This window comes from Gorilla gorilla, chromosome 1 (genome assembly GCF_029281585.2).
Source record: "Gorilla gorilla gorilla isolate KB3781 chromosome 1, NHGRI_mGorGor1-v2.1_pri, whole genome shotgun sequence".
In the NCBI taxonomy this organism is placed as follows: domain Eukaryota; kingdom Metazoa; phylum Chordata; class Mammalia; order Primates; family Hominidae; genus Gorilla; species Gorilla gorilla.
Genome location: NC_073224.2, coordinates 219,722,887 through 219,738,735, shown reverse-complemented (window position 1 = coordinate 219,738,735; position 15,849 = coordinate 219,722,887). Strand labels below are relative to the sequence as shown.

The following is a 15,849-nucleotide window of genomic DNA, read 5'->3' as shown; positions in this document are numbered from 1 at the left end:
CATGTGCTCATGGAATGGATGATTTCCCTTCGAGGACAGTAGGCTTTCCCAGAGAGAGTCTGCCCATTCTTCTACACTCCCATCTCAGCTCTCCAAGAATCAGGGCATCAATGCCAAACAAATGGGGCTTGCATACCATCAAGGGCCCATCATTTCTGTCTTATAGATTTAGGGGATGGAAGAGAGGAGGGAGTGAAAAAGATGGCCTGGGGCTGGGTGCAGTGGTTCATACCTGTAATCCCAGCACTTTGGGAGGCTGAGGTGGGTGGACCAGTTGAGGTCAGGAGTTCCAGAGCAGCCTGGCCAACATGATGAAACCCTGTCTCTACTAGAAATACAAAAATTAGACGGGCACAGTGGTGGGCGCTTGTAATCCCAGATACTTGGGAGGCTGAGGCAGGAGAATCACTTGCACCCAGGAGGCGGAGGTTGCAGTGAGCTGCGATCATGCCACGGCCCTCCATCCTGGATGACAGAGTGAGACTCTGTCTCAAAAATTTTTTTAAAAAAGACGGCCTGGATCTCACACGGGAACCCTATCCCCCACCCTAAGCCTGGCCCTCGCCCCTCTTCCTCCATTGTGTCGGTCAGCCAGGCACCTTCACAGTCTGGAGCTGGTCTCTGCGGTGGTCAGGATCCCCGAGGTGGGGGGCTGCCTGCTGGCTTGGGCCTGGCCACCTTGGTTCCATGCCCACCTTTCTACAGCTGCTTCCCTCACGGCCGGCTTACAGTCTCCCTGATGTTCGTAAACCTCAAGCTGCCCATCTACAGTTGCAATTTCCACCCATGTGTGTGGGAGAGAAGAGCAGGCCAGTCACCCACATGATAGTACAAGCTGAGCCAGCCAGAGCGCAGGAGCCTGGGCCCCCAGACCCTCCACTGACCCTCCACATCTGGTGTCTTTTTCTGTCTTCACATCTGTCCATTTTTCAATCCAGATTTTGTGTCTGAATTCCTAAAAGCTGATACCACTCTCAGCATTCTCCCCAGGAGTTTTGGACCTGATTTTTGTTTGTTTTCTTTAAATATCTGGATCCCTACTGCCTGGCACTGTGGCTGGCACATAGCAAGTGCTCAATAAATGTGTGTTCCCTGAACAAGCAAACGATTACAGCTGTGTGTTCTCCATTATTCCATGAACTTGACCTCCTTCCACACCTTCAAGGTAAGGAACAAAGGCCATGTCCACTGCATTTCCATGGCCTCCAAGTCCAGCTCAGGGCTGAGAACCCATCACTCTCAGTGAATAAGGGAATAAGGACCAATTACACCTGTTAGTTATGGCTGCCTAACAAACCATACCAAAACCCAGTGACTTAGAACAGCAGCCTTTATTTAGCTCACAATTCTGCATGTTGGCAGTTTAGCCTGAGCTCAGCTGGACAGTTGTTTTGGTCTCAGCCAGGTTCCCTCACACATCTGTAGTCAGCTACAAGCTAAGTCTCGCTGAGCTCTCTCTCACGTGTCTGAAATCAGCTGAGACAACTGATCCAGGTGGGCTCTCATCCTCCAGCAGGCTAGCCCAGGCTTTTTTGCAGGGTGGGGGCAGCTGTCCTAAGAGAGAGTAGACATGCCCTAGACCTCCTGAGGCCTAGCTCAAAACTGGCAAACCATCCCTCCCACAACATTCTATTGACCAAACTAAGCCACAAGACCAGTTCAGATTCATGGGGTGGGGAAAACAGATTCTGCCTCTTGATAAGAAAAGCTAAGAATGACATCATAAAAAGTGAGGACGCAGGGGGGCAAGGAAAGTGGTGGCTTTGTTACCAGCTAGAGCTGGGCATGGGCTTGGTGCTCAAGTCTGCTCTGTGTCCTGGTTTGCAGTGGGGGTGAAGAGAGAGTTTGGGGTAGATCCTGGGGCTTCTCCCCTCCTGGAAACCCTGGGATGTGGGGTTGGGTGCATCTCTATCCCGTCCCTTTGTTTTACTGCATCATAGCACTTACTACAGTCTAATGTGTCTCTTATTTCTATATCCATGCATTTGTAGTCCTCCCCACTCCACAGAATGCCAGCTCCTGCAGGGCAGGCATCTCGTCTTTCCCATTTCTGCTCTCCAGTCCTCTGATGCTGAACGACAGGGAGTCCCCTTGGTCAGAATGCTGAAGGGTGTGCTGCCCTGCGGGAGACATTTTGTCCTCCCTCCCAGTGGAAGAACAGGGGCCTGTTGGGGATGATCTGAGAAGGCTTCCTGGAAGAGCAACACTAGAGCCGATGCTGGATGATGAGAGGGACCCTGTGGTGTCCCTAGCACCGGGGCTTATGTCTGCCACACCTGGGCCGGCTGGAGAACTGCTTGAAGTTTTTCTCATAGGTGGGCAGGCTCTCTTTGAAGCAGTGCACGGATTGCTTGTCACACTCACAGGCCTTCAGCCCGCAGTGGCAGCTGGCACCAGGACCAAGGGTGCATCCACCTGCAGAGACACAGAGGATCACTGGGGGCTCCCAGCCCAGCCCCAGGGTTTGGTTCTAAGGCTGGGGAGAACGGGGAGCTCACTGTAAGGGGCCAAGGGTTAAGGACAGAAAGGAAAGCCACTGAAAGGGATACATGTATGCATATGTGTGCATGTGTGTGTGTGCATATGCATTTGTGTGCGTGCATATGCATTTGTGTGCATGTGCGTGCATTTGTGCGTGTGTATGGTCGTGTGTGCATGTGCCTGTGTATGTGTGTGTGCGTGTGCATGTGTGTGTTTAGGGCTCTCAGCCACAGCTTCCCTGCATCCTCAAGCCCTTCCCTGACCACATCTGGGCATCCCACGAGTGCTGGAGAAGCCTAGAAGGAATCAGGAGGCAGGGGCGTGGGCTGCGTGGAGGGCCCTGAATGGATGCGCCCAGGCAGCGCACAGGCCAGGGTGATGGGAGCATTTTCCCAGAGCTCATCTCCTATTTCCAGCTGCCTGCTTGACATCTCACTTGGATGTCTCAGGCATCTCCAACTTGAGGCATTCACAAAGGAACCCTTGATATCCTAGTGCTCCCTCTGCCTGTGAGCCCGTGATTCACCCACATTCTCAGGAAACTAGGAGCCAACCTCGCTGCCCCCGCTCCTTCCACATTTCACATCCGGTCTGCCAGCGGGTCCCGCTAATCTTCTCTGTGTTTAAAATAGCCCATGTTCTGCCCTCTTCTCTCCATGTCTTTGGCCACTGCCCAAATCCCTGTCATCAGCAGCTCTTCCTCCTTCATGGAAGGAAATAAGCAGGGACCTTCTCAAACTGTAACCCGAGTTACGTTCACTCTCTGGCTTACAGCCCCAGTGTGGTTTCCTATTCGGGAAAGACATGCTGAATCCTTCCGTGGCCTCCGTGGCCTCCGTGGCCAGGCACACTTGCCGGGATGCCACCCTCACCAGCCTCTCCACCCTCATCGCCCTCCCCCTCCACTCTCCCAGCCTCCCTGCTCTGGGCACACCAGCCTGTTTCATGTCACAGGTCTTGCTCTGTCTTGTCTCTGGGCCTTTGGACTTGCTGTTCTTTTTGTCTAAAATGCTTCTCCCCAGGATCTGCAAGCAGTGGGATCCCTGCCACTGTTTGAGGCTTGGTCAAATTTCACCTCCTCAGAGAGGTGCTCCCTGACCACCTGAACTAAAGCTCTCTCTGGCCATGTCCTCCATACCCGTTTGTCTCACTCACTGTGCTTTTTACTTAACTTCTCTTATTGGTTTCCTGGCTTGTGTCTGCCTCCCCTCAAAGAAGCATAACCTGTGTACGGCTGGGACCTTGTCTAAGTCATCACGGTATCCCCAGCATCCAGGACAGATGCTGCACACAGAAGATGCTCAATAGAATCCATGAATGAAGAATAAGAGAAGGGATGAATGAAGCCTCTATGGGCCTTTGGGGTTCAGTGTCTGCACTTTGGCCGAGTCACCACTAGATGGGGACCTTTTATTTACCTACTAATCAGAGCTGTCGCACTGTGTGCATGCACATGTGTGTGCATGCGTGTGTGTGCATGCGTGTGCCTGTGTGCATGTGCATGCGTGTGTGTGCAGGTATGTGTCCATGTGTGCATGTGTATGTGCTTGCGCATGTGTGTGCGTGCATTGTGCGTTTGTGCATATGTGTGTGTGTGTGTGTGTGTGTGTGTGTGTGTGTGTGTGCATGTGTGTTTAGGGCTCTCAGGTACAGCTTCCTCTTTCCAGATAACTCCACCCTAGTCCGCTCTCAGGGTTGGCAGTGAGGAGGGGAGGCCACCAGACGCCCGGTTTATGACCTTGGGCAAGTTAGCTTCAGCTTCCTCATCTATGAAATGGTGCTAAAACCTAGTCATTTCAGAAACACATGACACTGTCCCATTCCTGGGGTGGTGGTGAGGGTCACTGGTGTCTACCGACAAGTGGTCCAGATGTGCCTGGCACGCAGAAGGTGCCCCGTGGGCGCTTGCTGCTGTTCTCAGGGTGATGCACTCCAGCTCCACGTGGAGAAAAAGCAGCGCGCTGTGGAGCCAGCAGAGCTGCCTGCAGTCAGTCTGTTTGCCACTCTCCCTCTGCAAAGTCTGCGCCCTGCAGAAGCCGTCCTCCCACGCCTCCCTGGAACTTCTCACATTGTGCCAACACCACCGAGCTTCCTGCCCTCCCTGCTCGCCGGCAGGGAATCTGCCATTGATGTTCACTCCTCTGGCTCTCCGGTTTTGCAGCTCCCGCCACTCCCACTGTTCTAGCGCCTGGGTGCCCTCTGCCCTCCCACTCCCCCTCCTGCCTCTGTAAAGATCCTTCCAGATGCATCAAGCCCAGCTCCCCAGGTAGCCCCCACTCTCTCAGGAGGCGAGGGCTACTTGAGCTCAGGCCCCCCAGCCAGCCTCACTGTCCAACCAGAGGGCCTGGTCCAGTTGCTGTCGCCCTGGAAACACTTTTCTCACCTTCCTCAGCCACCTTCTTTCTCGTCCCTCTCTCTTTCTGTTGATCTCACTGTCTTCTGGTCCTCTCTCTTCTTCTATTCCATCTCTTGTTTCCTTTGCCTCAAGTCTCTAGCCCTCCTTCCTTTCTCCCTGCCCCCTCTCCCTTTCTCATTTGGTCTTCCTGTCCTTTCTAATGCGTGCATCTGACATCCAGTTCTACTTCAGTGGCCTGCCCCATCGCCAGGCCTTCCAGAACTGATCTGGAGCAGCAGTCTTTTGCAGTGGACTGTCACTTCTGTGGCATTCCTCAACCATGGACCGGGCCTGTCATGACCTGGATGATGAGAGACAGCCCCAGGCCAAGAAAAACCATCTTTGGAGGCCACCTTTTAAAAACAAGCTTAACTCCAGATCTTGCATCTTTTAATGTGCTAATGGAGAAACTGAGGCATGAAGAAAGGAAAGGAGGGCTTTGGAATGACTTTCTTGCTGCATGAACTACATCTCCACAAATAAGAAGAGGCAGCAAGTTTGCATTCCTGCCTGTGGCTGTCCCAGGCCCCAGTCTAAGCCCCTCGCCTCAGCCCTGGTTGTCTCTGAATTCTCTGAGGGCTGTTCTTGGTCAGTGTCAGAGCTCTGAATACTCCCAACTTCTCCGCTGCAGCCCACACCTCTCCCTTGGGCTCCAGACTTCAATAAGCACGTGTCCACCTGCCTACCCCTTACATGTCTGACACGTGTCTCAAACTCAAGGTGACTCACACCAAACTCTTGCTGTCTTCATCATCAGCTCTCCCCCCATCTTCACGAGCTCAGTATGTGGTGCCACTATCTACAGCCACTCAGGCCAGGAGCCTGGGGTGCAGCCTCTGTTCCCTTCACACCCCACGCCGAACCCATCAGCAGGTCCTGTCGGCCCTGACCCTACCTGCACAGCGTTCCCGACATCTGACACTTCCCATCCCCATTGTCACCGTGCTGATCTCGGCTGTGGTTGTGCCTCCCTGTGCTTTGCAACAGTCCCCTAATGAGGCCCTTGTTTCCTCCCTGACTCTCTTCTTTCTCTGCACTGTAGCCAGAGTGATCTTTCTGGGGCAAAAGTAGAGCATCCTCTGCTTCACATGCTCCAATGACTCCCTTGCCATTGACATAGAAGGCACGTGTCTCATCCTGTCCAACCTCATCTCCATTCTTCCCCAAGGCTCCTCTGCTCCTAGCACATTGGCCCTGAGGTCTCAGACCAAATGCCACCTCCCAGAGAGGCCTTCTTCGACCACCTAAAGCAGGCACCCTTCTGTCTCCTGACCCCCAAACTCTGTCATTTTGCAGCCTGTCGCTTTGTCTGAGGTGCTTCAGAGCACTTGGCCCTGTTTGAATGTGTCTTTATTGATGAATAAGCTATGGTCTCTTTGTTCTTTTTGGAACACAAGCTCCTTCCAGGCAAGGATTTTGTCCTCCTCATTACTGATCTCCTGACCCCAACATGCAGTAAAGGCTCTTTGCTGACCACATTGCCACACTCACATGGCCTACAGGCCAATGCCAGCAGCTGACCCCTCGCAGACAGGAAGCCAGGTTCTTGGGCCAGATATTCTGCTTCTGTGCTTTGGGGTGTCAGGCAAGTTGCTTCCCTCTCCAAGCCTGTTTCCTCAGCTTTCAAATGGTGATAAAGATACGTGCACTGCCTATTTCATGAGTGCTTTTGTTCATCTACTCATTAAACAAACAAGTATTGAGTTCCCAACATGTGTCTGGTCTTTGGCTAGGAGCTGGGGGCACAGGTGCAAGCCAGCAGACCCCACACTGCTTAGTCCAGGGGCATCATTCCTGTGGGCTCTATGAGAACCAGTGCCCTCAAACAAGACAGGCTTGCTCCTTGCTCTCACGGAACTTTCTAGTCGGGGGGAGAGTCGATGCACACAGACACAGAGAAGTAAACAAGATCATTTCAGGTAGAGATGAATGCTGGGAGAGACAGTGGGTAGCATGTCAGCGAGTGGAGGCTGAGATGAGGAATATATTCAGCAGTAAACGAGAAAAGTCTTTGCAAAATACAAATTCCAGCAGTTACCATTTTCATCTTCCCGCTTTGGCAGAGGGAGGCAGTCAGAGGCCGGGAGATGCAGATGATGGAGGTTCAGTTGGCTGGAACCCCATCTCTGCCTCCCACACCGGGTCCTCCCTGTACCACACATGTATGTGCATGTGGGCGGAGGGGGTGTCACTGCTGAGTGAGCTTAAAGTCCCTTGCAAAAATGCCAAGTACTTATGTAAGCCCACTCAAAGGAGGGATAACCACCTCCCAGGTGGCCTGAGGGCAGCTGTCCCTACCACCAGGCAAATTGGGCCCTGGGCTCTGGTGACAGGCCTTTCTCTGCACTGATCTCTCAGTGACATTTAGAGTTGTGGACAGACCAAGTTGTTTTCTTCCTCTCCCTCCCCTGCTTACCTACTGAATCCCAGAGCAGCCCCTGGTTGCTAGGCAACCTGGGACCAGGCCTGGGTGCAGGATTTCAGAACTCATGGGAGGCTAGGGAGTTGGTTAACTCTTGCAGGGGCAGCTCTTTGAACGGAGGTGCAATTAGGATAGAGAAATAGGTTTTTCTGTTGTTGCTTTTCTTTTTTGAGGTAGGGTCTCACTCTGTTGCCCAGGCTGGAGTGTAGTGGTGCAATCACAGCTCACTGTGGCCTCATCTCCTGGGCTCAGGTGATCCTCCTATCTCAGCCTTCTGACTAGCTGGGACTACAGGCATGCACCACCACATCTGGCTAATTGTTTGTATGTTTAGTAGAGACAGGGGTCTCACTGTGTTGCCCAGGCTGGTCTCGAACTCCTGGGCTCAAGTGATCCTCCCGCCTCAGCCTCCCAGAGTGCTGGGATTACAGTTATGAGCCACCACGCCCGGCCAGGAAAGGGGTTTTATTCCATAAGGGGTTACTGACCATAGCCCGATGGGCACAAGTACAGAGCAGACTCTTCAAAGAAACAGTAATAAAGAAAATCCCAGTGCCGTAAGCAAAGAGGAAAAGAAAACTTGGACAAAAAGAGGAATTTCCACATCTAAAAGGAAGGGCATTAATGAAGCACCTGCTGTAGGCCAGCCACTATAGCTGGGTTGCTTTAGCTAATCCTTCCAGCAGCCTTATGAAGTACAGGCGATTCTCTCCATTTTACAGATGAGGAGATTAAGGCGCAGCTATTAATACAAGGGGTGGAGCTGGAATTAGACCCAGTGCTGCCCGACTCTGAGGCTTCTCAGCAGGAACACAAAGCTCCGGGGCCTTACAGCGAAGCAAACTCCATCTGCCCCTCTTTCCTTCCCTGGGCCAGGGCAGAGCATTCTGACCAGTTTGCTGCAGATCCTGAGACTTACACCGTGTGAGGGCCTCCAATCATGCACACACCAGCACCCTCCACAGGGGAAGCTGGTGTGAGACAGGGCACCCGGGGTTTGAATTCCAACTCTTCTTTCCCTGGCTGTGTGGCCTTGGCCATCGTGCTTAACCTCTCTGAGCTCCAGGGTCCTCCTTGATAATGGGAGATAATGCTCACCTCAGTGGTTTATCATGTGAGTTCAGGTGCCGTGCGTATAGCATCTATCACAGAGGCTCATACACTATAGCTGTTGTTATTGTACCCATTTCATGGATGGGAAAACCAAAGCCCAGACAACTCCGGCCAGACGGTATGTTCCAGAGCACTGAAAAGGTTCAAGACACATGCATCTTAATCTTGTCTGTTTCTTGGATCAAACTCATCCCCTCTGTGGGTCTCAGTCTCTTCATTGCTACAAGGAGGGGCTGATCTGGATAATCTCTAAGGGCACTTTAGCTCTGGAGTTTCCACAAGTCTGTGAATGCCAGAAGAGCAGGGACTAGGTCTGCTTTATTCTGTGCCCCTGGCCCCTGGCACAGCACCGGCACTGGGCAGGTACCCAGTGGATACTCACTCAATACTGGGGCAAGTAAACCAATGGGCCTGGGGCTCAGCACATGTCAGCAGCAGACTCTGGATTAGAACCCAGATCACCTCGCTCTCAGCCCTGCTCCTGGGGGCAGGGGCTTGGCAAGGTGGGGGTGGGGATGACAGGAGCTGGCCTGGTCCTCACTGGCTGGGTCAGCTGAGGAGGCGGGTGCTGATGCCCTGGTACTGATGCGGAAGCCTCCTCCCACGCTAGTGCCCTGAGCAAGGCTCTGGACTCAGGAGCCCTGGTCAAGGCTTCAGGAGCAACCGGCTGCTTCTACTCTGCAGGGGCAACGTGGGAAGAAAGCACAGCCCAGGCCACGTACTTTCGGGTCCAACTCCCAGCCCCTGCTGGCACCTCCCACCACTGCCCAGCAGCGCCACTGCCTGGGGCTCCAGCCTCTGTTCCTCAACCTTTGCTCCACTCTCCCTCATCTCCTGGGGTCCTGGGCTGGGAGGGTGAAGAGCGTTGAATAGAGAAGCTTCCCTGGGTGCAGAGAGCCCAGGCCAGCCCTGGCGAGTGCAGCCAGCCCACAGGAGCCCAGGGTGGAGGCTTGGGCTGGGCCAGCCAGGTGTCCCCACCACTGTGGCAAAGACAGGTGGGAAGAAGCCATGGGAAACTCGATCCCTGGAGGCCACCTTCTCCAGTCCCCTCTCCCCATCCCTCCCACCAGGCCCTGATCCCTTCCCCTCTCCTGAACATGGCCTTGGAGGTGTCACAGAAGAGACACTTTGCTTTAGGCCTGAGAAGGACCACACCAGAGAGCTCCAACTCAGGAAGTCTCCTTGAGTTCACATGGGGAACAAAAGGGGGTTCTTTCCCTGTCAACCACGTGCTGGTGGCAGTAGGCAGGGCAGGCCAAGAGCTGAGGCAGGTCCTCCCGGTGCAGGGGTCCGAGCCCCCAACCCACACAGCTGGTGCCAGGGAGACCTCACAGTCCTAACTCTGGGTATTGGTGTGTGCCGAGCTGAAGTGGTGGGTGGGAGGAGCTCAGGAGACCAGGGTTCTGAGCCCTGGAACCCACTACGGGATGGAGGATGTATCTCCCGCCCTAGGGGATGAGTGGCAGAGAGGTGGTAGTTCCCTGACCTCAGGAGGAAACAGAGGAACTCCAAGGTGCACTCACAGCTGTGAATAAATACACCTGGGAAGGAAAGTGATTCATGCAACCCCACGAGGCCAGGCAGGAAGTGAGCCACACACTATAAGAAGCCACTTCTTTATTTGTTGCTCTTCACCCTCCCAGCCCAGGACCCCAGGATCCACCCTGGCTATGCTGGAAAGGATGGTGCTCACGAAAGACTACTGTCCAGTGCCTCCAAATGTGCCTGCTGTTTAGGCCAGGATTGCCCTGCACATACCCATACCCTACCAGCCGCAGAACACGCTCCGGATGCCAGGGCCACGCCCCATGTGAAGGGCACTTGATCCACTTGCCCACATGGCTCCTTGAATGATCTCAGTAACATGTGAGTCCCCCTTCCCTTCCCACCTATTTGCTTTTGTGGCCCTGGCAGCACCTATCTTAGTGCTTGGCATGCAGTCACCCTTAATAAATATTTGTCCAACTGGAAGACAGCTGAGCCGTTTTGTTAACAAAATGACAGAAACAAGGAAACATGTTCTCAACAGTAGCAGTTGTCAAGGGAAGCTTCAAGATTAGCTCAAGTGAACAAGTATTTATTGAGCATGTACTATCTGCCAGGCTCTGGGCCCCCCAGAGAGTTCAGGAGGTACACTCATGGGTGGGAGAGACCAGGGCAGGATGAGCACGGACACTCTGAGAAGCTCTGGAGCATCAGGAGAAAGCTCAGGAATACCTCCTTCCAAGCACTTGGAAGCATTTCATTTTCTAAAAGATCTCTGGGTCAAAGAGGAGGTGAATGTTAAGGAAAGGCCCAGGTTAAAAGACATTTCCATACAGAAAAGGCTACTCACAAACCACTGTGCCATTGACGATGTGGAACTGGTAGCTGTTCAACACAGGCTGGCAGCTGAACTCCTTCAGCTTCTCGTAGCAACAGTCATGTGCCCGGCAGCATCTGGGGCAAGACAAGAGGGAGATGAGGGGCTGTGCCTGGAAGTGGGTCCCTCAGGAATCCGCTGGAGGACCTTATCTGGGGACTAGAAAGGGCTCACCTGCCTCCTCCTCTAGGCAAGAAGGCATTGAAGGTGAGGAGGTGAATTATCAATAATATTAAAAATAGGCCAGGTGTGGTGGCTCATGCCTGCAATCCCAGCACTTTGTGAGGATAAGGCAGGAGGATCACTTCAGTCCAGGAGTTTGAGACCAGCCTGGGCAACATAGGGAGACCGCCTATGTTTTTTAAGTTTAAAAAAAAAAAAGCCAGGCATGGTGGCACCAGCCTGTGGTCCCAGCTACTCAGGAGGCTGAAGTGGGTGGATTGCTTGAGCTCAGGTGACGGAGGCTGCAGTGAGCTCTGATTGAGCCTCTCCACCCCAGCCTGGATAATAGAGCAAGACCCCGTCCCCCAAAAAATAAATAAAATAAAAAATAATAATAATAACCAGTAGCATTTCCTGAGCCCTCTCTAGTATCTGTTGCTATCTCATTAGCTACTCATAGAAACCTATAAAGTACAATCATTGCTGCCCTTTTGTAAGGGAGGGACTGAGATTCCAAGAGGCCAATTTCCCAAACTTAGGCAGCTGGAGAATGATAGACCCAGGACACAAATCTAGGCCCATTCATTCATTTAACACTTTTTACTGAGTACCTACTGTGAGTCAGGCACTGTAACGGTCTCTGAGGAGACAACTGTCTGTAAAAGCCGACGTAGTCCCATTCATGGCACCCAGAGTTGGCTGGGGGCTGGATGGGAGAGCACTGGAGGAGAAATATCATCTGGAGCATGGGCTCAGTCCATGTCCTCAACCACTGCACAAGGGACAGGAAGGCAGAAACTTAAGCTTGGATTCTAAGGCCTGAAAGACCAAGAAAAATGTTTCAGTCTCCCTCTCTCACCATTCCCATCTGCAAGTGGGGGCTCTGCTGTTGATCAGCTTTGGCTAATGATGTTCAATTTCTAATCAGCCTTTGGACTTTGACAGGGGAGGCACAGACCATCAAGGAGAGGGGACAAACTTTGAAATAGGCAAATTCTCGTTCAATCCTAACTCTGCCACTTAGAAGCTGCATTGCCTTTAGGAGGTGGTTTAGCAACTCACTGTCCTCACCTGTCAAATGGGCTGGTATCACTGTCTCGTGCATTCCCTGCAAGAATTAAATTAGGTTTGTATGCCAATCGCCAGTCCCAGTGCTTGGCACATAAGGGCATTTCATAAGCGTCAGTTGCCCTTCCAAGGCTCTGAGGTCCTCCCATGGTTCCATGAGCCCCACCCTCAAGGCTCGAGCTCCAGGAGTGATATTTAAGGCCCCACTGTGGGGACATGTTTCTCCATACTAGGTTAAATGTGGCAAGGAACATTTTGCTTTCTTATGTCTTCAAATGAAATGACATGCAAACTGTCCCGTTTCTTACCTCCCCACACGTACATTCACCAGATGACACCCACCTCTACTTTTTCTAGGAACTCACACTCCCCCACCCCCATCCTTTGGAGTAGGCCTGGAAGCCTGGTTTGTGCCATGCAACCTCACCCAGATGGACAACTTCTCCAAACTGGGCCACTTGGATTCCCTCTCCTAGAATATGGAATTAGGACTAGTGAGTCAGTTGTGCTGTGCCTATAATCCTAAAAGCTGGAGAGCTGAAAGCACAGCACTTTTACTATGAGGATGAAACAGCTTCTAGAGCTCTGGGCAGGACCAACGGCATAATTGCAGAGACTAAAGCAAAATGAAAACGTGAGGCCCTTTATTAAGAATTTCAAGATGGTGGCAGCAGAGCAGTAAACCATGTTTAGGCCCTTATGAGTGCCAGGCCCTGTGAAACTTTACAGATCACACGCTCAAGAAGCTGGCCCTGACCCTTATGAGTGTTGGGCCCTGTGAAACTTCACAGGTCACACACTCAAGAAGCTGGCCCCGACCCTGGGTTTCTCAAGACCCATCCTCCAAATCCCGTTCAGTTCTTCCTTCCATTAGCCTGAGTTGTTTTCTGTTACTTGCCATGCAAGAATCCTAACACCCTCTCTCTGGCTTCGAGCATGAACTTTAATGCAAAACAAATGATAAGTGGCCTTAGAGCCTCTGCACTCACCTGTCAGTGTCATCCACGGGGATCCCTTTGCCCCCAAGCCCACAGTAGCAGCCATATCCGTAATATGAGAAGAAGGCACTTTGCCCCGTGATGTGTTTGACCATCCTCTGAAACCGCCAGAAACTGCTGTGGGTGGGGGCTGCCACCACTGATGAGAAAAAAAGGAAGAAGGAAGTTGCAATGAGCATGATGCTGCCTTGATGTCCCCTCCCCTTACTAGAATGCTGAGCATTCGAAATATCACCAGATCCCCAAAGCGAAGTGCAAGGGGCATGGCTGGAATCACCAGCCTCTTTCCTGGGGAATAAAATAGGTTCAGATTTGCCCCTGTAACACAGCTAGTTTTTTGCTAACCCAGATGAATACCCAGTTTCCATGAGGTTCAGAACAAGGCTTTCCCATCAACCATAGTCTTCCCCCTCAAAGCAAGAAACCACAGTTTTAGGCAGAACACCCTCGGGTCTGATGCAACATGAATGGCAAAAGTTCAAAGCCAGAAATGCCAGTCCCTCCAGATGTCATCAGGCCTTTACTATCTCACAGGAGAAGCAAAATACTTAAGAGGCAGGAAAGGTATCCTCAATTATTATTTTTTTAAATGGCAAGTACACATGAACTCAGCTGTTTTTGCTTCTACAAGATGCTTATGAGAGTGGGCACAAATGCATACACAAAATGGTTTCCTGAAGCATTATCTGTGATATCAAAAAATTGGAAACCACCCACATGTCCACCGACAGGGGGATAATAACAAAATTATGTCTCTCAAAAATAAACTACATTTGATAGCACTATCTCTAGGCAATTGGGATTGAAGAGAGAGAAAGAAACAGGCAACATTCATTTTATACACGTCTCTGTTGTCTCATGTCTTTTCATAATAAGCGGTGTTCCCTTTCCTTCTTTTTTTTTTTTGAGATGGAGTTTCGCTGTTGTTACCCAGGCTGCAGTGCAATGGTGTGATCTCGGCTCACTGCAACCTCCGCCTCCTGGGTTCAGGCAATTCTCCTGCCTCAGCCTCCTGAGTAGCTGGGATTACAGGTGCCCACTGCCATGCTTGACTAATTTTTTGTATTTTTAGTAGAGACGGGGTTTCACCATCTTGGCCAGCTGGCCAGGCTGGTCTCGAACTCTTGACCTCAGGTGATCCGCCCGCCCTGGCCTCCCAAAGTGCTGGGATTATAGTCATGAGCCACCGCGCCCGGCCCAGCATGTGTTCCCTTTCTATTATGGTGTTTTGAATGTGTGTGGGTAAAGGCTGTATAGAGGATGTATATCAAACTCTTAAGAGTGGTCACATCTGGATGTAGGGAAAAAACTGGGGTCTGGGGAGGATGAGGAGGAGCTTTACCTTGTTGCTATATACTCATTTATTTTACTTTTTAACTATAAGCATGTAGTAAATTTGCAATAAAAATACAATAAAGACATGAACTTGAAGAAGAGAAACAGAAATAGAGTTTGGGGGAGTTTTCTCAGGTGCCTTCGATCTCACTATCGTGTTCAGTCTAAACGGGGGTGTGGCGGAAAAAACCCATGGGCGGTCACTGCTGCCCAAGCAGTCCCTGGAGCCGCATTGAGGGGCTGATCTTCAGGACACACTGAGGGGCTGCAGAGGCGGTCATCCCTGCGTACAGGTATCCTCCTGCACTATCACCTTGCAAAGTGTAAATTCCACCACTCACTGTGGGGAAAGGAAGTCTGTTTTTGACATCTTTGACTTAGGGACTCAAAAGTTATTGTGACTCAATTGAAAGAGACAGGAAAATGGATCTGGACAAAACTCCACTCAACGAATCCAGCAAAAGAGTCTATCAGTCTCCAGTAGACCTCAAACTGTTTCCCAGTAGGTCTTTCTTCACTTTGCAGAGGTAAGCAATCGGATCTCCTGGCAGCAATGACTTATAACTACCAATTATCCCATAAGTCACCATAAGTCACCATAAAAATGTCTTTCTGATAAGCATTAATCATTCTTAAATTAGCCGGATATATGTCTGCATTTTTGTTCTGAATCCAAACGGCCTTAAATAAAGGCTACTAGCATCCAAAGGAAAAAAGACTCTTGAGGGTGAGGGGGGTAAAATAGTAGTCAAACTCCCTTTCTAGCAAATGGTTGGCAACCTCTGATTTCCTAGACGCTTTATAAGATCCCAACACTGGGATCAGCCCATTTTATAGCAGAAACAGAAGCAAGAGGACGTTGGTGGGAGCCCGTTCCATTCCTGATTCTTTTCTGCAGGACTTGTGACTTCCCTCACCTGGTGCCACCCGGAGAGTCCCCCCTCCCACTGACATAAACAGGAAGACAGAAGCTTGGTGCTGTCCCACCAAGCTCTCTACTTACAGCAGAAGAGGAGGAGGGTGAGGATGGCAATGACCTTCATTCCTGAGGAGACCAGGGGTCTGAGGTTCTACAGCCATGCCTTCACCTGTGTGTGAGGGGTCTCCCAGCTGAACCTCTGTTCCAGGACAAAATGACCAAAATGAGGCAAGGGTATTTGGGTGCAAAGCCCTAATTGTAGTGCCTGGGAAAGACCTCAGCAGAGGACTCAAAGAAATCATTTTCAAATCTCATTCCCTTTGAATATGGTAACCTTTCTGGCATTTAGATCTGAACATATAAAAATAAGAAGGGTTCCATGGTTTTAAAAGTGCAAATGTTGGTTTGGTTTTTTTTTCCAAATTTCTTTCTTTGGCAACATCATCCCTTCATCTCTTCCTTTTTTCTTTTGAGGAGTCCGTATTTTCTCTGTTCCCGAGTTGGAAAGGCACCTATGTTGTTCATAATAGAAATCCCACACAGGAATGCCTAGCTTGGTTTGCATCTAGTCCTACAGTGCCTTCCTTCCTTGAT

At 51.2% G+C, this 15,849-nt stretch overlaps 1 protein-coding gene across 1 annotated transcript; it reads right to left on the bottom strand.

Moving 5' to 3' along the window:
• Positions 1-1,318: 1,318 nt before the first annotated feature.
• PLA2G2C (phospholipase A2 group IIC) lies at positions 1,319-15,462 on the bottom strand. The gene is made up of 4 exons (XM_055386528.2): positions 15,340-15,462; positions 12,993-13,140; positions 10,747-10,850; positions 1,319-2,415 (listed from the first exon to the last, which is right to left on the bottom strand). The coding sequence occupies exons 1-4, from the start codon at positions 15,377-15,379 to the stop codon at positions 2,249-2,251; spliced, it is 459 nt and encodes a 152-aa protein (XP_055242503.2). The 5' UTR covers positions 15,380-15,462; the 3' UTR covers positions 1,319-2,248.
• Positions 15,463-15,849: the final 387 nt, after the last annotated feature.